The sequence below is a fragment of the Panthera onca genome, chromosome B2 (assembly GCF_046562875.1).
Source record: "Panthera onca isolate mPanOnc1 chromosome B2, mPanOnc1 haplotype 2, whole genome shotgun sequence".
Classification (NCBI taxonomy): domain Eukaryota; kingdom Metazoa; phylum Chordata; class Mammalia; order Carnivora; family Felidae; genus Panthera; species Panthera onca.
Window position 1 is genome coordinate 148,108,534 of NC_138343.1, and position 22,918 is coordinate 148,131,451.

The window sequence follows — 22,918 nt, forward strand, 5'->3', positions numbered from 1 at the left end:
TAGGAAAGACTACAGATGCGAACGTGTTTATGCATGTGTGTGTATGTCTCAGTCTCTCTACATAGCGAGATACAGAGAAAGAGATCAAGACGTGAGGCGGACGTGCGTGTGCCCAAAGGCACAGAGGTGACCTTGAAGCAGCCTGCGCTAGCCAAATCTAGGACGACGTGAGCTTCAAAATAATAATGGCTGTAATGCATAATAACCTGTAAGAGACCAAGACTTCAAACTCATGTATATCAACAAGTGAATGAGTGGAAAAGGAAGGAGTTTGAAAAGGAAAAGAGTATTTGCAGGATCGAAGGACCTTCCCACAATTCCTTACTGCTCAGAATGGAGGGGAGGGGGGATGCGGAACTTTCCGACGGAGAAAACTGGAACACGCTACCCTAAAACAAGAGATCGAGCGGTCAAGGTGGACGTCGTCAGTTACAGGGTAAATCTAATTCCGGGGCCACCTGTCAAAACACAGTAAGAGGAGCACAGCATAGTTTCTGTGATATTCCTCCTGGCAGGGCGGAGCCCGGATCTACCATGAGCACACATCAGAACGAACTCAAACCAAGAGACATTCTGCAAAACACCTTACTCGTTATCTTTAAAAACACCAAGGCAGGGCGCCTGGGTGGCTCAGTCCGTTGAGCGTCTGAGTTCAGCTCAGCTCATGATCTCCTGGTTCGCGAGTTTGAGCCCCACGTCGGGCTCTGTGCTGACAGCTCAGAGCCTAGAGCCTGCTTCCTATTCTGTGTCTCCCTCTCTCTCTGTCCCTCCACCACTCGTGCTCTGTCTGTCTCTCTCAAAAACTAAATAAACATAAAAAAGAAAATTTTAAACACCAAAGCGATAAAAGTCTTTCCAACAGCTCCAGACTGAAGGAGACTAAAGAAAAGACAATTGCACAGGTAGGTCTGGACCTGACCCTTTGCTATTAAGGATATTATTAGAACTGCTGGAAAACGTGAGCAGGGTCTGGAGGTTAGATGGCAATGAGAGACCAATGTTTGGTTCTAGTCTTTGATGGTTGTATCGCATTCGTGTAAAAGCAAGCCCTGGTTTGTAGAAAGTGCACACTAAAATGGTCAGGATGATGGTTCCGGTTAAAGAAAGCCTTTCTACTGTACTTCAACTTTTCTGTAAGTTTGAGATCGTGTCAAGATTTAAAAAGCAGTTTATAGGGGCACCGGGGTGACTCAGTCGGCTAAGCATCAGACTCTTGATTTCGGCTCAGGTCATGGACTCAAAGTTCCTGGGATCGAGCCCCGAGTTGGGCTCTGTGCTGATCCCGAGGACCCTGCTTGGGATTCTCTCTGTCTCTCTCTGCCCCTGCCCTGCTCTCATGCGCGCGCACACACTCTTTCTCTCAAAATAAATAAATAAACATTGAAAAACATCAAAAGCGGTTTATAAAAATAGCATTCGCCACACACAAGAAACTAGTCTAAAAAAATTAATGGGAAAAATAATTCCATTTATAAGAGCATACTTAAGAATAAATTTAGAGGAAACAGGCAGGATCTATATGAAGCAAAGTGGGAAATACTACTAGCTGCCAAAAAAGCAGACATTTTAAATTATATACCTTTTGTGTCTTTCCAATTTTTACAAATTACATTTACTTTTTATTCAACAGCAAATTTTAGGGGTGCCTGGATGTCTCAGTTGGTGAAGCGTCTGACTTTGGCTCAGGTCATGATTTCACAATTCGTGGGTTGGAGCCCCATGGGGGGCTCTGTGCTGACAGCTCGGAGCCTGGAGCCTGCTTCGGATTCTGTGTGTGTGTCTCTCTCTGCCCCTCCCCTGGCTCATGCTCTCTCTCTCTCTCTCTCTCTCTCTCTCCCCCTAAAAAATAAATAAATATTTTAAAAAATAAAAAAAAAAATTTAAAAATTACAGCAACAAAGATAGCATGTGGAAGCAAATATGGCCGGAGCAAGAATTTTCAGCGGGCCCGGCTTCAGGGAGGGCTGGTCTGAAAACACCTCTTCTAAATAAAGGGGAAAAGTTGCACGGGATTGGACTCTGGCTGTTAAATCCAAATGCTGGTACATGAGCCACGGCTCCTCACTGCCTCCTGAACATGTCAAGATGACTCAACTCAACCAAGCCTTCGAGAAACGGATCGCTCCCTTCTAGAAGACTCTATAACCCTTTGGATGGCTTCCATGTGACTGCTCACTTAAGGGCTGGTGTTACACATTCTTATCTTCCTGTAAAGACTGAAAATTCCTTAAGGGCTGGGAAAAATGCTCCCCTGGCCACCAGTAGCCAGGGGGGGTGGTACTTTGTGCACAGGAGGCATGAGACTGTGTGACAGTGAACTCGTTCTCTTTTCCCTCTCTCGATCCGAACTCACACCCAGATTGTTACTGGGGCCTCATCAGTTAAGAACCAAGTGGGGTGGAAAGGGAGTAAAACACCAGTAATGTACTGCCTCTAAGTTTTAAAAAGAGAGCTAGAAAGTCTCAATCATCAGACCCGGGTTCTGACGACCACGGCTGTTCCACACACTTCCAAAGATTATTTGGCATTAATTTCTGCAGATTGGCATGTGTGGGCAGCCACAAAGCTTTTCTTTATTTATTTCATTATTTTACCTCTTTACCTATCAAACCTAGACTAGCCAGATTTCGGCACTTGAAGTGGAAAAGTAAAGAACTGCATGTACCCACTGCATTTAACTTGAAACATTTTAAAGCATGAAATAACAAGTGATCCCTGAAAATGTACCCATGGCATAAATACCGGGGGCTAAAGTCCAGCCTCCTGGGGTTTGAGGGGGTGAAAACCTACGCTCTGTATCAGTGGAAGCCTAAAGGACTCTCACTTGAAAAAAATAAAAGGTAAATACTCCCCAAGCACATATAGATTGAGAACCAGATGTGACAAGTTTTCAAGAGCACAGAAACGGTTTTAGAGAGGACAGTGTGCCTTTCGCTCCGCGGTGGACGGTGAAGCTGTTTTTGCTCCTCGGGGAATCGAGGACTCTGGCTCCCGGTGGGGACTGACACCTGCCTGGGGGGGAAGGGTTCACACCGACTGCTCCGATCCGCCCCGGACCTTCTCATCTGTCTTCCTGGTTCCTTTCCTCCTCCCTCTCCCCGTGCTGGGTTCCAACGCGTGGGTTCCTGTCTCAGACGTTAACGTAAAGTGATCTGCCGTCTACCTGCTCTGTGCCCATCCCTGGAAGAAAAGCAGGAATGATGAGTTGATCGGGCTCTTAATATATACATTCTTTTCAATCTAGCTGGGGAGCCACGGCCTCACACGCAAACCTTCGATGCACGATCTCGGAGCCGCCCTGGAAGTGGCTCGGGGCAGGGCTGCCTGGGTCAGGGATGTGACAGACCAGGGGGGGCAGAGGCCTCGTAGGTGCCGGCCCGTTAACGCGTTCCCAAAGCACAGGGCCCTCCGGGTCACAACCCTTCGTCCAAAGAGACTTGCTTTAATTTACTGTTTTTCACCAAGAGGCCACAACAATTCTGGAGCTGTGGGACCGCTGTCACCAAGAGAGCTGCCAAATACGGTCTAGACCGGGATTTTGTTCCTTTTTCAACTCCTAGGAGGAAACGGGATTTTTACAATAGACCAAATATACACACAGGCCACTAAATAATACCTGCCCATTCTGCTGGACCCTCTAGCTCTCCTTGTCCTTCCCTTCCCCTCCCTCCCCTCCCCCTCCTCCCCCTCTCCTCCCCTCCCCTTCCTTTTCCCCACTTCCCCATCCCCTTCTGCCCCCCCTCCTCTCCCTTGCCCTCTCCCCCATTCCATCGTTTTTACAAATCTGGTTGGGATTCACTAAAAACAGGTTTCATGACTCCCAAGTAGGTTACTACCCACCATCTGAGAAACACTGGGTGAGGGCAGAGGACAGGCTGATGACGGGGTGGGGAGAAGACCCATCATCGCCAGGAATGCCCGCATGCGTGTGGAATGACTCGGCATTGCTTATTTGCAAACATAGCACCCCGGTTCTCCATGCAAGGTGCTTGTTCTTTATCGTAATCCCTCCTCTTGGCTCTCCGGTCAATTCCCTTCTTCGGTAACACGACAACATTTCTTGACAAAACTTAAGCATGCTTGCCTATGTATTATCTGCCTCATAAAGAAGTCATCGAAGCAAAACAAGTTCTGATATTTTCTATCACCTCCAGCGCACTACTTGATTCAGCCTATTACATTTTTAATTAATTCTTAAATAACGTTATAAAGGTTTACGGCAATTTTGAAATTGCTTTCCCACGCCGTGTATAGACCATCACTAGTAATTCGTGCAGACCGGCTCATCAGTGCACATTCGTAAGGTTTTGTTTCTTCGCGTTGCCCCCCCGCCCCCCGTGCGTACGTATTTGCCAAGTGATAACTTATCACTCTACTGACTGCACCGTGTGTATGAAGCGTTTCCCTCTTCTCTAGAATCTTTCAGGCCAATGGAAGGAAGAAGCGTCTGAACGCTACTGAACCGGTCCCCAAGCCACACGGGACATGGGCGGCACCTGGGACCCCACCGGAGCTCCAGACTCAGGAGGGGAAGGTGCCACCACTGGGGGAGATGGCCCTGGCCTCGCGGAGGAGACAGAAACTCCGAGGGGATCCACGGATGCTTCAAGTTGCCACAGAGAGACACCGAGCGGAGAAAGGAGCCCTCAGAAGAGGAAGCTTCGTAAGCACTCTTGGAAGGTACTTGTCCTCTTAGCGGCAAGGTGCGGTACCCGGAAGGCAGGAATGAGGTGAACGCAGATATTAAGGCCTCCCTGTGCGTCGCTATTGTGAGTTGACAAACCACGGGCTCCTCCATGATCTCCCTGGGTCTCCTTTAGGACACCAGTGGGACCGACCTTCAAGCCAAAGGAGAATGTTTGTGCCTAATTCTACTAGAGAACCAAAGCAGTGCTGGTGATTTCCTGCTGGGAGAAGGGGCAGGGGTAGGGGTGGCTGTCCTGTTTGATGTACCATCTCGTGTCCTGCCCTCTTAGAGAAAGAGACCCCACCCATCTCACTGTGCAAGAATGAGGAATTCCATCTCCGGGCTACTTCCTATTTTGGCTGGGCCAGCAGGCTCTCGGCTCTGGGGCGTAGGATCTCACCTGGCCTTGGCCTCGTTACCTGGAGGAACGGGTGATGCAGGAGCCAAGTCCAAGGCTGTGGGTCCCACCCCTCTCCCCGTGACTGTCCCTCAAGTCCGTGTGCGGTTCCAGAACCTTCCTGAAAACCCCTTGCTCCGTACTTCCTCCTCTTAGGATTTCACCACCTGTACCTGCGAGGAGCCTCAAGGGAGAGCTGAGGGCACGGAGTCCATCTAGGGGCTCCCCTAAAAGTCCTCCTTCGCCTCTTTCTGTAATACATTTTGCGCATCCTACATCCGCAGAAAAGTTCCATTAAAAAGGGAGTGCAATCATTCATCTACACATTCATTCAGCAAATATTTCAGAGCACTGAATGTTGCCAGGCTTTATTCTATCTTCTAGAAGTACACTATAAAAAACAAACAAACAAGCAAACAAACAAAACCTACCTTTATGAAAAACACATTTTCCTAGGGAGAGACAGGCAGGCCATAAAAAAAAAAGTGAGCAAAATAAGAAAACTTCAGAGAGCTTTTTGTCCTAGGACTTAAACATCTCATCACCCAGTGATGACCCTGACCCTAACCCCAAGGTCATGCCCATTCTCAACGACCCTGTATGGCCGGCACTTAGCACAGGCCCAGCGTTAAATCCGAAGATGTCTGACAAACAGAATAAAATGGGATAAAATACACAGTAGCAGGCACATTGGATAATCCTTGTTGATTTTCTTTCTTCTGATGAAAGTCTAACCCTATTTTCAACGGCTTAGCACACGCGTGAGGCTGGCCCCAGCGTCACTCTCAGTGACTCCATGAAATCCTGCCATTGGCAGAATTTCAATGCCACTTTGAAATTCCTTTGCATTGCATTTCAGACAACTAAATAGCAGTGACTTCAGAAACCTGACGATCAGACAGAAAATAACAAAAACTGGAGGAAATGGGCAAGAAAAGAGCTTAATATTAAGCAGCGGGTAGGACAGATGACCACACTAACAGTTGACAGAGGACTTTCCTGGGATGTTACAACAAATCACTCTTCCCCCTATTCTCCGGACGTTCATAATGAAGTTACACAACACTTACACTCTATAAGCCATTGTTGTTTATGCGTGTGAATTACCGCTTTTATCATTGCACAGCCTCCTTTGTGAGTTACCACTGAGTCCAGAGTCGGTACAATTTGTCCATTTCTTCACACAACCATAACCAAAGTCTTAGAGGTCTGACCCCCCACCCCCCAGGGTCATCCAATTCAACCTTCCAAAGTTAGGAGGAGGAAACAGACACGTGTCTGTTTCCAGACACGTGTAATTTCCTTTCTGGCCCAACTGTGAGAACTGACTCTTGGGACTCCACTCTGCACCCTTGAACATCCCTTTCCCCGACTCCCCTCTCTCCTGCATCCTCTGTGGCACCGCCTGCACCACACTGGCCTCTCTGCTGGGAGCCAGAGAAACTAACAGAACTGAAAAGTCGTCTCAGCTGTCGCTCTTTGCTATCAAACCTCTGTAAGAATGTTCTTTAACATCAATTCTTGGTCCAGAGGTCATAACCACTTCTTTTTTACTAATGATTATAAATCACCCTTTAAGAGAGTTTTTCTCATAATAAGACAGTCTCATCAATTATTTTTTAGAAATTGATCTGTTAGGAAAAAAGTCATTCCAACTAGTTTTGGGGGTCATGGAGATGCAAGGCAGCTACCAACCTAGATGTTTATTTACCTTCTGAGTTTTAGAGCCACAGAATTGATAATACTCCCCCTGCCTCCAGTTCCAGATGCCCCCCCAAAACCCACGATCCATCAATGACACAGAGAAGCCACAAAACCCAAATGCCATTGTGATGTCAAAAAGGTACACAGAGGAAGTAACATGTTTGGTTCAGTCATTAACTCATCAGATGAAGGAATAGCTACCCGTAGATGGTTTCCCGCAGCTCAGGAAGTCTGGGGAGTGTAAAATATGAGTCGACCATAGTCCTGTGCAAACCTGCCCTGCTTCCCCTCTACACAGAGCCTCCCCCCCGCCCTTCAGGGGACTCTGCCGTGGCGGGAATCCGGAAAACTGTGCCAGATGGGGTCTTAACCAATTTCATCAAAAATAGAAACTACTTATTTTTAAAGGGAATGCAATAGTGAACAGTGGACATCATTTTCATCCAAATATCATCCTAAAAGAACAAAAGAGCAAAAACTAGAAGACGAAACGCTGCAGAACAATGAGGACGCAGACAGGAAGACAGACTCGGGGAGCCTACAGGGCCAGGAAGGTAGACTTCCCACCAGGACAAAGCTGGGCAAACAGGGCCTCCTGCTGTGTCTCAGGGCAGGGTGCCTGATGAAACGTCCTGTGGTCAAACCAGTTTCTAAGCAGACAATAATTCCTCGGAAAGAAACTACCATAAAGAGAGTGGGAAAGGAAGAGTATCCGCCCGTGGAATGAGATCAATCAATAAACTTATTCAGTGTTTTCATCAGAGACTCTTCCCGTGCAGCCTTCAACACAGCCATCATCTTCACAGCTAACTGAACGGGACGTGTTCTTGGATCGAAGTTCAGAGCAACGAAGAAAAGTACAGGGTGTCGGTTAGGCATCCAACTTCAGCTCAGGTCATGATCTCACGGTGCTTGGGTTCAAGCCCCCGGGTCGCGCTCTATGCTGACTGCTCAGAGCCTGGAGCCTGCTTCAGATTCTGGGTCTCCCTCTCTCTCTGACCCTCCCCCGTTCATACTCTGTCTCTCTCTGTCTTAAAAATAAATAAACGTTAAAAAAAAAATTTTTTTTTAAAGAAAAGAAAAGTACAAGCACAGTAAAACAAAAACTGTGGGCTGGCACTGTCTACCGGCACACCAAACTTCTCTTAGTTGGAAAGACAAAACTTTACAAAGTTAACATTTTATGCAAACATCTGTCATCAGTATAATCCGAACACGTGTTGGACACAGGGCCAGCTGGGATCCACGAGAGGACTATATCCTGACCGTGATTTTACGTGCGTGCATGCACACACACACACACACACACACGCCAGGCACATGTGCGTGCGAGTGCACACGCATGCATGCATGTCAAATAATTTCAACGGGCATCCAAAGAAATGTTCAGCCAACGCTAGGACAATACACTTCCTTCTCCTGTTTACTCAGCTAAATGAAATAGGATGTTGCGATCACAGTCAGGGAGAAAACCAAAGCCTTCCATGTGCCTTCACCATGACCCAATTACGACCTTGCCTGCATCCCCATAAGGAATCTCCTTTAGAGACACTATCAAGGGGGCAGGAGCCATTCAAACACAACAACCGGGAAATACCCACACCTCCCAGCCAGGCCTGGGAACCGTGTGCACCTGGCATAGACCGGTGAGAGGTGAGGGCATGAAAAGGCACAATGGATCTTTGTTCCTCCATTCCAAGGTCCCACCACACTCTCTCCAGGTAGCCTGCGAGCTTATCAGCTATTTAAAACTTTGGATCAATGCACCCTGCTCACAGATGGTCTTATAATCCATGCCTACCACCGGAATTTAATTTCCAATCGCCTTAACTTACTACATGCTATATCATATGCTTTCAATGGTTAAAATGAACAAACACATTGGCCTTCCGAGTTGTGGAAACTTTTAACAGAAGCCCCTTCTGATAGTCAAGGCCAGCAAGACGGATGTAAATATTTTTCTCTGTTCTTCCGTGTGCATACTGTCAACTTTGGCCAAGAGGTCCAAAGGAGAAGACAAGAACAGCACTGAGTGCAGAGGTAGAGGCCATCCGGTTCCTTAACCACGGGGGTGAGGGTCTTTGCACATTTCAGCGCACGCGCATAACGTGTGGCTCACACCGGTTTTCTCCCGGCCTCCCCATCTCCCACTGTCAAGGTGTGCACAGCCATAAACTCTACCATATATGCAGAAGATATGTTTCCCCCACCTGGGGCGTGTGCCCCGGCTACCATTTCCCAAAGAAACGCACTCACAATAATACAGTAGTTGAGTGTTTACGCTCTTAATGGTTTCTACAGTTACATACTCGCAGGCAATTATCAAGTGGCATTTTTTATTTGCCAAATACAAAGGATACGGTGAAATCATTAGAGATTTTTAAGCCCTAAAACAAAACCAATCTGTAGAACAGGTCATTCCAAAATTATTATAATCTCCGAGTAATATGGATGTAGTAGGTACGTTCTGTTCCCGGTCCCGACCTGCAAAATATTCCCCGCAAAGGAATGTAGAAATGATTTGCTGTTGGTACAGGACCTCCACAGCCTACCTTTTTAAATGCTAAAACCATGCGTCTCAACAAAAAAAGACGAGACGTGTCTGTTAAGATACAACTCGTATTTCTTTTACAACTGGAAGACATGTATTCGTCAAATATTAAACCGCTGTAAAATGCCCCCATGTTGTTATTTGCCATGATAATGATGTCATTTCCCATGGACGTCACTAGCAGCTTCACCAGAAGAACATGCTATGTATCTTTGAGAGTAACCCTCAGGTCAAACCCGGATGCTGGGGACACAGCTGATGAATCTGTCAGATACTCAAGGTGATACCAAATTATTCTCCTCAAAGACGGAAAACCACTGACCATTCAGATCCAGTCATTTGCAATATTTGCATTTCTTACCAAATGCCAGTTTTCCAGCAAAACGAATGTAAGAAATGTACTGACTTTTGCTCTAAGGTCATAACTGAGCAAATAAAGTCAAAACATGGGCAGTCAGGAAAATGCAACCCGTTTCCAGGTAAGCGGACAACAATATGCTCTCACCTATTTCTATTAAATCCCAGACGCACTGTCCAGGGATGGTCAAAACCCGACCTCTGCTTTAAAATGCACACAAGCCGTGCAAAAGGTTCCCAGTGGGCCCAGAGATTCAGGTCTCGTGCGCAGGAAGGACTTTGGTGACTCTGTGTTTCTTATGACGTCAAGGGAGAAGAGCCATCGACTCCCATCTTGGAGACACACGCCCATGTCTCCTGGTGCTCTGCTCAGACCCGAGCCTGCCGCCGACCAAGACCACAAAAGCTGAGTTCTGGAAAGCAAAGCCATCGCTCAAAACAACCCCTCCACCTGCCTCGATTCAGGTCACGCCCCCTGTCCTCTTCCACAGCTTAACAGACAGCAAAACATTTGCACCGGGGTCATTTTTCCTTTGTATTTTAATGACAGCCTAGACCGGGCTTGACTGGGTCCTTTGGGCCTACTTTTATTCAAATCCCCGATGCTTTCAGTGAAATAAAAGGTGTCTGTTTGGGTTTCTTTCCTGTGGGGACCAGACGCCCAGGTATTACTTTTGTTTCCACAGGAAATTACCCTGTTCACTTTGTCCTTGCTATTATTCCAGGCAGAGGAGCACCCAACTGCTTTCATCACAACATCTCTCCTCGAAATCACAACACGTCACCCAATTTGCTTCAAACCTCCCCTCCAACTTCAGGAGAAGGCAGAGGGCCTGCCTGTGCAGGGGTGAGGATTCAGCATGACGCAACCCTCTGCCTGCCTGGATTGGAGAAGCATGGAAGAAGTCGACATCCTCCCTGCTGTCCCTCACCGGCCACAGACACTCGGGGACAGCCCTGGCACCCCACCCTCTCGACACAGGTGTCCAGCACAAGCAGCCACGCAGCCCATACGTCCACGGGACAGCCGGTCACACCAGCACCCACGACAGCAGGGCAGGCAGAGGACCTGGAAGGGGTCGGCAGCCCCCAACCCACACCTCCCCGGCCTCCTCCTGCTCCTCTCCCCTCCCACCCCTCCTTCCCTTGCTCTCCACAGAGCTTCAAGTTCTCCCAAATCTGGGTCTCCAGCACCGGCTGAATCAGCTCATCCCACCCTACCCCCAATTTCCTCAAGATACCAGTAAAATCCCATATGTGGGGAGAGAAGTCTACTCAAGTTGCCTTGACCCGGAAGGCTGTGCCGGAAAAGCTGGGCTAGAGCGTTTCGCAGAGGATCTCAACTCCTAGAGGCTTCCCGGCCGCCTCCTTCCCTCTCCTCCGCCCCCCTCCCCCTACCTTGCTCCGGGCTGCCTCGGCCCCCAGGCCGGGCACTGGGCTCCTCCTCTGGGCTCGGGGACTCTCCTCCACCTCCTCCACCCTCGAGGGCTTTGCGTTTCTTCGACATCTCTGCCCGGGACTGGGGCTTTGGGGGTTTCTTTCCTCACCCCGGGCCCTCCCCCCTCGGAGAGGAGAGCGAAGGTGGGGTTAGGTGGAGGGGAGCAAGCGCGACGGAAGGGGTGGGGAGTAGAGACCGGGGAGGGAGATGGAGGGCAGGGGAGGCAGGGGAGGCAGGGGAGGCAGGGGAGGCAGGGGAGGCAGGGGAGGCAGGGGAGGCAGGGACTGGCGCACAGATCTCTCCGTTCAGCCGAGCAGCTCCACGTCTAGGGGGCTGTTGGCACCGGCCGGCTCTCTCCTTCCTCCTGCCTCTTCTTTCCACTAGAAGGGTGAGCTGAGAGCGGAGGAGAGCTCAGCACCCAGAGAGGAGGGCTCCTCGGGGCCCCTCAGCTGATTTCTTCCTAATCTGGGAGGGGGGGGGGTTCCCTGTACTGGGACCCCTGGCCCTGTCCGTTCATGAAGGAGCGGGGGGAGGGGGGATGGGAGGGGGGACACTGTTTGTGATATTTGGTGGGGGGTGCTTTCCGTGGACTGCAAGGAAAATTGGGTGGAATGAAGAAAATCAAATGCTGCAGGGTGCGATACAGTGATGCCTTCAGGTGCTGGAGGTTCCGAACCCTCCTCCCGATGACATCACGTAGGATTTTGCGAAAGGGACTGGGGGGGGGGGGAGGTGGGGGGGGCAGAGGAGAGTGGCAGCAGAGGTGAGGGATGGAGAGAGGAGGAGGGGGATTTGCCCCCATCCAGAACTCCAGGGGGAAGCCAAGAAGGGAGGAAGGAAGGAAGGTGCTGGAACACCAGCAGCTCCTCTTGGCTGCTTCACCCGGCACCTGCCAGGCTGGCATCACGGGGCTGGAGGGCAGCCTCCACGGGGAACTTGGAGCTGGAAACTCGGGCCAGGCAGTGGCCCGGAGGCAATCACTCAGCACCCAGAGTTGGCTGCAGTCTCACAGCCTCGAGTCTGGCTTCTACAGATTCAGGCTTCGTCCAACCCCCTCCCGCGAGCCACTCTCCTCCGGAGCAGCCCTGTTCCCAAACGACACGCTCGAGCCCCATCTCACTGACAAAGAGGATGGACGGAAATGATGGGGGGCGGGGCGGGGGGGGGGAGAGTAGGGGAAAAGGTTCGAATGAAGTTTTTCCGGACTCCCAAGGGTTAAATAATAGGTAAAAGCAACTACCAACTTACCCGCCAAAGTGTGCTGAGGCGCGGACCTGGTCTCCGCTTCATTTCAAGTTCGTGCCTTTGAAAAAGGGAGAGGGAAAAGGTGGGGGTGGCGGCGCCAGCCGGCCAGGAGCGCGGCGGGTCCGGGGCTCCGACGAAAACTGCGCAAAACGAGTTGCCAGGCGAGGCCGGTGGCCCAAGTTCGGGACCTCTCCAAGAACGCTCGCTTCGGCTCCGCCAAGCAGGCATATTCCAAAGGCTTCGGGCACCCCGGCTTTCGCGCCGATCTTCTCAGAAAAGGGGGGACAACTCTAAACGGGGTGTCGCGGTCTTCTTTCCCTCCCTTCCATCTGGGGGTGTCGAGGGAAGCCGCGCTGAGCCCTCCAGGCGCCAAGGAGGACCGGTCCATCTCAGCCCATTCTCTCGGTGCTGCCGCAAGTTTGGACCCACACATCTATGCAGAACAGGAGTGCGAGTGTGCGCGCGTGTGTGTGCGTGTGTGTGTGCGCGCGCGCGTGTGCCAGCCCGTGTGCCGCGCACACTGGGCATCTGGGGGTGCATGTGCTCTCAGGAACGACTCTCCGCGGCTGCCTGGAACTTGGAGAGTTTTCCTTTAAGCGGAGCCGCTGCTCGGACACCCCCCGCGTCCAACAGGAGGCGATGACGTCTGTAGCCTCGTTGCCAGACCGTCCCCAGGCTGCCGCTGCCTTCATTGACAGGAGCGGGCGCTCTCCGACGTCAGCAGCCGGACCTTTGGCAAGGCTGCTCCCGCGGAGACGGCTCCCACCCCCGCACCTGCCAGCCCGCCCCCGGGGGGGGGGGGGTAATGAAATCAAAGCCACCGGGGAGGGGGCCGGGGAGGCTCTGGGGCTGGGGGGCGGGGGACTCCGACCAGCCCTCTTTGTCCTGGAGCTCGGGAGTATATAAATAGTACTGTCTCCAGCCAGACTTGCACCCCTCTTGCACGCCCCCGCAGTGCCCCCCCCCCCCCGCCCGGCCCCTTGTCACTTTGTATCTGGCTCGGCCTGGAGGGAGGCGGGGGAGGGGCGGGAGTGGAGGCAGACGCGCCTTCTCTCCCTCTCCCCATTCATAGATTCGGTGGCTGGCGTGTCAGGGCCGCCGCGGGGCTCAGGGAGTCGCAGTGAATGGACTAATGCCCGCGCGCGCGGGGACCTCCACTCGGCGAGGACGTCGCCTCTGCAGGGGGCGCTGCTCCCACGCGGGGACAACCACCCTCGCCGCGGGGCGGGGGCGGGAGGGGGGGGGAGATCCCAAAGGACCACCCTTCAAAGGCCAGGGGCGCGGCCTGCCCTGCCCCTCCAGCCCCAGGGGCCTTCCTTGCCAATGCAGTGCGAGCACCAAGAGAATGGAGCCCGGCTGGGCTGGGCCGCGCGGTGAGAGCGGGGGGTGCGGGACCCGCCAGGCCTGTGTGCCCCCCGAACTCCCAGACCTTAGCAACAGCCAGGGGAGCGGCCACGTGGCGCAGGGCAGCGGCTGGGGCCGGGGTGTCGCCTCCCTCTGCGCTCCTATGCCAACCCAAACCCGCTCGCCCTCCACCCCGAGCCCCCAGGGGTGCGCGCGCCTGGGTGGGGATGCGGGGGTGGGGGGCGCCCCAAGGGGCGGTTCCGCGGCCAAAATCCAGCTCAAGGGAATCCGTGGGCTTACGCCCCCCACGCGCAGTTGCCGGAGGGGGCCTGATGGCTGGGCCCACGCCCGCCCAGGGGAGCGCACCCACCCCTCCTCGCTGGGCGCCGCCCCGGGCTTCTCACCCAGGAACACGAAAGATTGAGTTTCGAGGCGCCCTGCACACCACAGGAGCCTCACCTGCGCTCTCAAAGGCTTCCACAAACCTGGCCAAAGTGAACCGGAGCCCCTTTGCTTCCCCAAGACCCCCGAGCTGGGCCTGGGGACAGCAGGCAACCAAGAGTATGGTGTCTGCAGAGACCTTCCCAGCCAGCGGTGGCCCAGCCTGTGGGAGAAGGCTCCTCCCGGGTGATCCTGCCCAGTACACAGTCACCCTGCCACTTGGGCACTGGACCCCAGCCCCTCTTCCAGTAGAGGAAATGCCTTCACCGTCCCCCTCGGCATGGCCTAATCCCAAGTCATGTACAGTTGGCTCTCCAACACACACACACACACACACACGCCCTGGGCTCTCCTGCAGGAAGACGACCATCCGTAGCCCCTCTTCTCCCTCACCCCACCCAGCCTCTCTCCTGTTCACAACCAACAGCACCCAGCCCGTGCCCTGGACTGGCTCTGGTTTCTCACCTCCCACCTGCTCTCGAACCAGCCCCAGTAACACTGTCTTAAGACATCTGCCTCAACTACTCAGAGAAACTTTGCTGTTCCCCCGGCCACCTGCCAGCCTGCGCCACTCCAGACAAAGGCGAATTTTCAGTCCTCACCTCGTCTGACTTGCTAACCACCTGGGCAGAGTTCACGCTTCCCTCGCATCGACACGTCCTTCTCTCGGCCTTCAGGACACCACACTCCCGGGACTGCCTCCTACCTTACTGGTCGTCCCCTGGGGTCGCATCTGTTGAAGCTGTATCTGCCCAGCTTCCTACGGTTGGAAGGACATATAGGCTGTATGTTGGAAGGCTGTAGGACTGGCCCACGGCCCCTTATCATGTCCCAGCCCTGCTGCTCTCACTCAGCCCCCCGGTCCAGTCCTATCTGAACCCAGAAGATGAGGCTGGACCCCCAGTCTAAGTCACACCTCCGCCTGGATGCCCGGAAGGCACACCTAACAGGGCTGTAACTAGGTTCCGGATGTTACCTTCGCCCCAAACCCACTCGTCCTGCGGTTTTTCCCACGTCGGTAAATGAACGAACGTTTCAACCTTTCTGCTGCCCTGAGGCCGAAAACGCTGCAGTGACAAGGACTCCTGTGTTCTCCTTCCCTCACGTTCCATCCATCAGCAAATTCTGTGCCATCTACCTCTACATATGCCCGGATGCCAAGTCACTACCTCCCCGCTGACGCTCCCCCAATCCCACCTCCTGTCGGTCGCTGCTGTCTCTCCCGTAGAGTTCCAAACCATGTTCCTTCTCTAGGAAAAGTCTCTCCAGGCCCGAGGAAGAGAGGTCTTCATAATGATCTGCCAGTCCTGCCCCCCTACCCCCCATCCCCGGCCGTCTGGACTTATGCCTCTTGCCTCCCTGCTCCGTGGTCCCCAGCCCCGCAGGCCTTTTCTGGCACCCACGTGGAGAGGTGCACACATGCCGATCCCTCTCTGGACCCTTCTGCTGCTGAATCCTCACTAGGCTCATTCTCTTCCCCTCCTCACCTGTACCCAGGCATCCTCGGGAACCTCTAGGGGCCACCCTGCCTAAAACTTGAACACACTTCCTGTCCCTGGCCTTACTTAATCTTCCTACCTGGACTATTTCCAGTTAACTGATTTGCCCTGTTAATTCTACCTCCTCACTCAAATGCTAGCTTCAGGGGCGCCTGGGTGGCTGAGTCGGTGGAGGGTCCGACTTCGACTCAGGTCATGATCTCACAGTTCACGAGTTCAAGCCCTGCATCAGGCTCTGTGCCGACAGCTCAGAGCCTGCTTGGGATTCTCTCTCTCCTCTCTCTCTCTCAAAAATAAATAAACATGTTTAAAAAAAAAACAAATAAAAAATAAAAACTAAAATGCCAGCTTCATGATCATGGGGATTTTTTTTTTTAATCTTTGCTTATAGTCACATAAAAACTAGAGTTAGCCTCATGAAAGTTCTTCATCTCACCACACATTCAAGAGATGCTTGATTTGTTAGCAAGTAGAAGGTGAGCTTGGAGGCTGTGGGGGCGGGGGGGGGGGTTCCAGATGAAAGATCCGTGTGAGAGTATGTGAGCCCCCTGCCCAAGAGCACCGTTAGGTCTGTGGGTGGTCCCTGAGGAGTCATCCTCTCTCTTCTTCACTTTCCTCTTCACTTCTTCCTCTCCCCCCTTCTTTCCTTGTCCCTCATAGTCTTTCCCTTCCCGCCCAAGCCTTACGCCTGCCGTAAGAGGAACTGCCTTCCAGTTCCTGAAATTTTGGAATGCCCACTCTAGAAGTCAAACATTATATTCCTTCAGTAATCACTGCGCTCCAAACCCCGACGTCCCAGGATCTCCCCTCCAGGCTCCCCATCCAGCAGAGGGGAACAGGTGCATGTGCACAAGACGCCCTGGGCTGAGCGCTGTCCCCAGAGAGGACCGTTGGGCAGAGAAGAGGCCTGGGGCAGCTCACACCCAGGCAGGTCCTGTAGGCTGGAGGGAGCTCCACGGTGTAGACAGAGAGCAAGCCCGGAGGCTCAAGAGGGTGGATGGTTTGCAACATATCAGGGCACTCCAGTGTTGGGCTGGAGGTGAGCAGGTAGTGAGGGGCCTCGTGGCCTCGCTAAAGAGTTGGAAGTGTGTCCCAGGCCTTGATGGGTTTTCAGAAAGAGATGAAATGGTGTTTTAGAAGGAAAATTGGAGAGAGCATCTGAAGAAGTAAGAGGAGAGACAGGGCAGCGGCCAAGTGAAGCGGTGACCGGACGTGACCTCGAGCGAGGACATGCCAGTCTCATGCTGGCGGGGTGTGGAGGGGCCAACGGAAGCAGTTCTAGAATGCAGGCGTGATTGTCGGAGCCAAAAATAAGCTCGGCTCTGCTGAGGATGGCCAGGTAATCGACATCAAGCAGGCAGGCAGGGTCCGCTTCTGTGCCATAAACCATTGTAGCTGGAGATGTGTTACCCACCTTGCACACCTGAAAACTCCATGTTACTGACGCGACCCCCCGCAGAGCAGGAAGGAGGAGCTTCCGTGAAGACTTTCAAGAAACTGATGTACAAGCCAGGGCTTCCTTATCTGTTTCCAGTGGGGGGGACATCTTGGTGAGGACTGGGATCCTCTCCCCTTTTGTTCAGGGAAAGAACACATCAAGTTATAGGACGTTATATGGGCTTGGAAGCCATTTCGCCCAACTATGGAAGGGATGTGGGGGGGAGCAAAGGCACTGTGGTCTCTGAGGGAGCTCCGTGGCTCCCCACCATGAGGGGAAGATACTGGCTTTGAGCTGGGCTTCACTGCTCCAGGCTACTGCTTCCAGACCCCGACCAAGGAGGACTGTAGGAACAACAAGGTCTGCAGGGGACTTTGAGATTCTTCGAACACCGGGAGAGGCTCGATTTTAGTGTGGGCGCTCCTTCACCCAGTCAGAGACCAGTTCATTTTTCTTTTCCCAGATTCTTTTCATTTGGAGAAGTGAGATCTTAGGATACTGGGGTGGTAATTTGGACCACTTCCAAGAACAGATAGAAAGAACCAGATCAAAGTCGCCGGCCTGGACAAGGCGGCCTGTTTTGTAAACACCTTGTTAGAAAAACCCATGTTCCTGTTGACCCACTAAGCACAGTCGTTTCTATGCCTAAAAGAATTTCTGAGTCATGAGAAAATGATTCTCAAGAGGATATTGGAGACATGGAGAATCTGAAAGTAGCTTATTTAATGTTGTGAGTAGCTGAAATCAGAAAATAAACATTTGGTCTAATCACTGATTGGTAGAGCCAGAAAGAACATTCGATTATCTAATGAGACTAATCCCTTAGCTCCCAAAGTCTATGTTATAAATGAAGAAAATGAGCTCAAGCAACATAACACAGCCAAAGAGTAGTGAGGACTTTCAGAAGGTTTGTTTTCAGAAGGAGGATATCATAGCTGTGCATCATGTTCGGATGCTAAAACCGATCACGTAAATACAGAAATTTAATCACATCGTATCCATTCCTCTTCTTCCATAAAGCAGCCTAACTCATCCTAAATATTTCACCTATGTATATTTCAGCACTCGCTTTTTAAACATTTTTTTAAATGTTTATTTATTTTTGAGAGAGAGAGAGGAGGGGGAGAGAGAGAGAGAGAGGGAGACAGCGTGAGCAGGGGAGGGACAGAATCCGAAACAGGCTCCAGGCTCCGAGCTGTCAGCACAGGGCCCGACGCGGGGCTCGAACCCACAGACCGTGAGATCATGACCTAAGCCTAAGTTGGACGCTCAACTGACTGAGCCACCCAGGTGCCCCTCAGCACTCACTTTTCAAGATTTTTATTTGGAAGTAATTTCGAATTTACAGAAAAGTTGCAAGCATAAAAATGATACCACGAACACCCAGATTCCTCTCTTGTTGACCTTTTATTTCCATTTGCGTGTCACTTGTGTGCGCTCTATTATTTAACTCAGTTATGAGTGAGTTACATACCTAGACCCTTTGCCCCCCAACATATTTCATTGTGTATTTCCTAAGAATAGGAGTATTTTCTTAAATAAAGACAGCACTGTGGCCAACTTCAGTAAATTAAAATTGCTGATGCATATGTTCATCTGGTTGCCGTCCATATTCCAGTTTTTTCCACCCAGTTGATGTTTTATAGAATACCACCCCCCCCCAGACCCCACAGAACAGAATACAGTCAGGGGTCGAGGATTGCCTTTAATTGCTCTATTTCTTAGAATCCTTCCATCTGGCACATTTCCAGAACCTTTCTTTGTCTTTTATGACACAGACATTTTGGAAGAATATAGACATCTCATCTCCCTGTTCTTAATAAACCATTTCTCAGTGTGGATTTGATGTTTCCTCATGGTTCGATTCAGGTTACACATTTTCAGCTGAAATACTACCAAGGGGAGGTGGTGTCTTTATCAGAATATGCATCTGGAATCTCTTGCTGTCCATCTGGCTCATCTGGTCTGAATCCTGATCCGGGCCTTGTCTGATTTCCCCTCCGTATAATCACTCCTTTCGTTTCACTTGAAACTAGCAAGCGATCTGTAGGGAGACACCTGAAGATCTGGTGACTATTCTGCTGTGAATCTCTATCTGCCCAGAACTGGCTTCCATGGAGGGTTCCGGTTTGTCCACTTGTGCGTGATGGCCTCCTCACTCGGCACTCCCACAAAGTTACTCACCGGCCCTGGAAGGGGCACACACCCTCGTTTCTTCTCCCTCCTTTTTACCATTTCCTGCATCTACTTCTTGGGGATATTATGAGTATTTAAGTAGTAAGGACCATAATTTCCTATTTCAATGGCTTATAATTCATTTCTGTATGTAATTATTTTGCTCATATTTGGTCTATTAAAGGTCAGGTGAGAGTCTCTTGAAGATGACCTTGAGTCCACAGGCATTTCCTCAGCATTCCTTACCAGCAAAATGTTTCAGGGCCATCTTGGACCTACCGTGCTCAGCCTGGAATCAGCCACTTCCTCGAGGAACACTGGTCCTTGTGGTGGAGTTAGAGACCAAGATCTGGGACCAGGGGTGCTCACTGCTATTGGGTGTCTGCTCCTCTTGGCCTTGCAGCACACACACTAGGCAGTAAGTGAGCACACACACGCATGCACACACAGATATATGCACATATGCACATTATAGACAAGCACACCTGCACACATACGCCCACGTTTGCATATTTGAGAAGTCAGGTGTTATCTCTTCTACCACAGTGAAGTCCTGTTCCCGACAGCATCAGTGGATTCGCTCATCTGCTCAGCCCTATAGTGCATCTAACAGTTTCCTAATTCCCTTGCCCTCAGCAGTACAACAAAGCAACCATGACAAGAGGTCAGGATTTGTCTGCGATTCTCCCCTGATGCCTCGTACCACATGCTACGAAGTCCTTTGGATCTAGAGTCAAAGGCTGTGTTCAGAAATCATTTGGATTTGTTCTTTCTTAGTTCCCTTCACTGTCTTTTATTGGAAAAGAATGACTGGATTCCTTTGTTTCGGTTTCCTTCCATGTTTTCCCCCTTCCCATTTTTATTGATTTAATTTTACGTTTGTAAGTATTGTGAATATGCTTCTGAAGGTCAAAGGTATCCTTGGAGACATCCAGAGAGAAGGTCCTTCCCTCCCGTGTGCCTTCCATTCTGTCTCTCCCCCAACCCCTTGTAGGAAGCCAGTTTCATTGTCTTCTGGTTTATCCTCACTCTGTTGCCTTCTGCAAAGGTGAGCAGGTAATGTTTGTTTCCTTGTTTTCTCCACAGAACGTATCCTATACATGCTCCTTTGCAATCTGCCATTTTTTGTTGAAGCGCATTTCCTGGAAATCACATTCTGCCGATTTCTCGGCACTTTTCTTGCTTTCTCGAACAGCTGTATGAGTGCCCCATGGCTCAGCCAGCCTATGTCCTATGCTTGGGTATTTAGCTAACTTGGCTGCCCTGAACTGCTTTGCGCACTTACATTTTCATACAGTCAGAGGTGCACCTCAGGGCAAATCCCTGCCGGTGGGGTTGCAGAGCCACAGGGTAAGTATAAACACAGTTTTCTTAGGCAGGGTCAAGAGCTTTAGTTTACAATTCATCAATCACTTTTCTTTTTTAAACATTTATTTATTTTTGAGACAGAGAGAGACAGAGCATGAACGGGGGAGGGTTAGAGAGAGAGAGGGAGACACAGAATCTGAAACAGGCTCCAGGCTCTGAGCGGTCAGCACAGAGCCCGACGCGGGGCTCGAACTCACGAACCGCGAGATCGTGACCTGAGCCAAAGTCAGACACTTAACCAATTAAGCCACCCAGGTGCCCCATCAATCACTTTTTAAAAAAATAAAAATAAATAAATTTTCCCAAGTGTCAATGGATCTCCACTAATGAAAAAAAATATTTAATATGTTTTAAGGAAGTAACTTAAGGAAGGAATGACCCGAAAGGGCTAGTGCCTAGAGGCTGCTTTATCATCAGGCAACTTGGGATGTAGCGAACTTAACAGGATATAACAGAAGTGCATGCTTCCGTAACTCTTGTCTACCGAATGGAGCAAATGAATGCTGAGCCCGGAATTCCTCTGTATTATGTAATAAATCGACTAGAAAGAGATGAGTTGGGACCAGGAATAGTTTCCATTCTCACTTGCGTCATGCTCCTGCTCTGTGAATTTGGGAAAACCATTTGATGCTATTATGACTCTGTTTCCTCATCTGTAAAATGGGGATAAAAATATTTTCCCTGACTACACAACAGTTTGGTTTAAGGACCAAATGCGTGTGTCATTTATAGACATAAATGACGAAGTATTATCTATCTATCTATCATCTATCGTTTGTCTCTGTGTGTCCAGAGTCTTTGAAATATCTTCCTTCCTAGACAGCAAGGGGAAAGAATATTTAACTGAAATTTAAGAAACCTGGGATTTGGGGGCGCCTGAGTGGCTCAGCCGGTTAAGCGTCCGACTTCCGCTCAGGTCATGATCTCGAGGTCCGTGAGTTTGAGCCCCGCGTCGGGCTCAGAGCTCAGAGCTGACAGCTCAGAGCCTGGAGCCTGTTTCAGATTCTGTGTCCCCCTCTCTGCCCCTCCCCTGTGCTCTCTCTCTCTCTCTCTCTCCCAAAAATAAATAAAGATTAAAAAATTTTTTAAAAAATAAATAAAAAAAAGAAACCCGTGTTTTTGTTCATTTTCATCCTTACCACTGTTAACACACCGTTTATCTCTGGAAATGTTATTTTGTCTTTTCTGGATCATGTTCCATCTTCATACGGGGACAGGGTTGAACTCCTTCCCCTGTGAGGCTCTTTATGGTCCTAAAACATGTGGCTGCTTCAAGTAACCTATGTAAGGCCGGCAGCCAGAGCACGGGTGTCTGGGAGGAACACCACACCCCCTCTATAAAGAGCTTCACCAAGAAGTAAGTTACTTGAAAACGGAATATTTACCGAAGCAAGCTGCTGCGGTCCCTGAAAGTCTAAGATCATTTTTCTACCCGGCAGAACCAGCCACCTTTGACCTGGTGGAAAGTACTTAGGGCTTTTCTCCCCCCTTGTCTAGCCATAAGATGCAGGGTAGTTTGAGCTTAGTTAGCCAACAAGGGAAGACAATCAAATAAAAGAGACAGAAGGACACCACCCCTCTACTCTGTCACTCTGAGTGGCCGAGATGCAGGAAGTCCCTCACGTGGCAGGAGGCAAACGAAGAGAGAGCCCACCAGCTGGCCAACGGCTGCCTGTCATTGTTCAGACTCTCCTTCCTCAAAGACTCTGATGCCCTGACTCTAACACAGCAACCCCTTCAGGCGCGGGACTCCCCGGCCACCGGGCGGACCAGGTTAGCAAGGCGAGGTCTCTCTGAGACAGCACGCTGCCGGCTCCGGTCTGGAGCCGCGGTCTCGTCTACACCTCTCGCAGCCCATGGCCATTCAGACCAGTTGACCGCCTCCGCCCCGGCCAGGCCCGGCGCGACCCTTCTGCGTCTCCATCAGAGTCTCTTTATCCTCCCAGTGGCTCTTAGAAAACCTCACCGTCTTCACAGCTCTCACCCCAGTCTGGGAGCCAGCAGTGTCATCAAAAAAATCCCCTTCCTCTTTCCACCTGCCTCCGACTCATCACGGACGGTCGGGCCCCTGTCCCCAAGCATCGAGGAGGTGTCTCCTCTCACTGTCCTCCCGTCTGAGTTGAGGTCCTCGTGGTTCTCAGCTTAGACCACACGGAGGTCACCTAACACACCCCTTGCCCGACGCAGTCTTAGGAAATGATGTCTGACCACACCACGCCCCAGCTTCACATGGTGCAACCCTCCCAGAAGGACAAGGCTGACTGTGCACCGGGC

The 22,918-nt window shown here is 51.0% G+C and overlaps 1 protein-coding gene across 2 annotated transcripts in view; it reads right to left on the reverse strand.

The window, feature by feature from the left end:
* PDE10A (phosphodiesterase 10A) overlaps positions 1-12,981 on the reverse strand; it is a 605,914-nt gene extending 592,933 nt beyond the window's left edge. The window contains exon 1 of one of the 2 annotated variants that reach the window (XM_078447559.2): positions 12,383-12,981. Coding sequence is in view for 1 of the 2 variants with exons in the window: in XM_078447557.2 (XP_078303683.1) it covers positions 11,095-11,203 (109 nt within the window). In the remaining variant the exon portion in view is untranslated. Of the gene's footprint in view, positions 1-11,094; positions 11,265-12,382 lie in introns of those variants that run through there. The other variant, XM_078447557.2, reaches the window with a different exon arrangement.
* Positions 12,982-22,918: the final 9,937 nt, after the last annotated feature.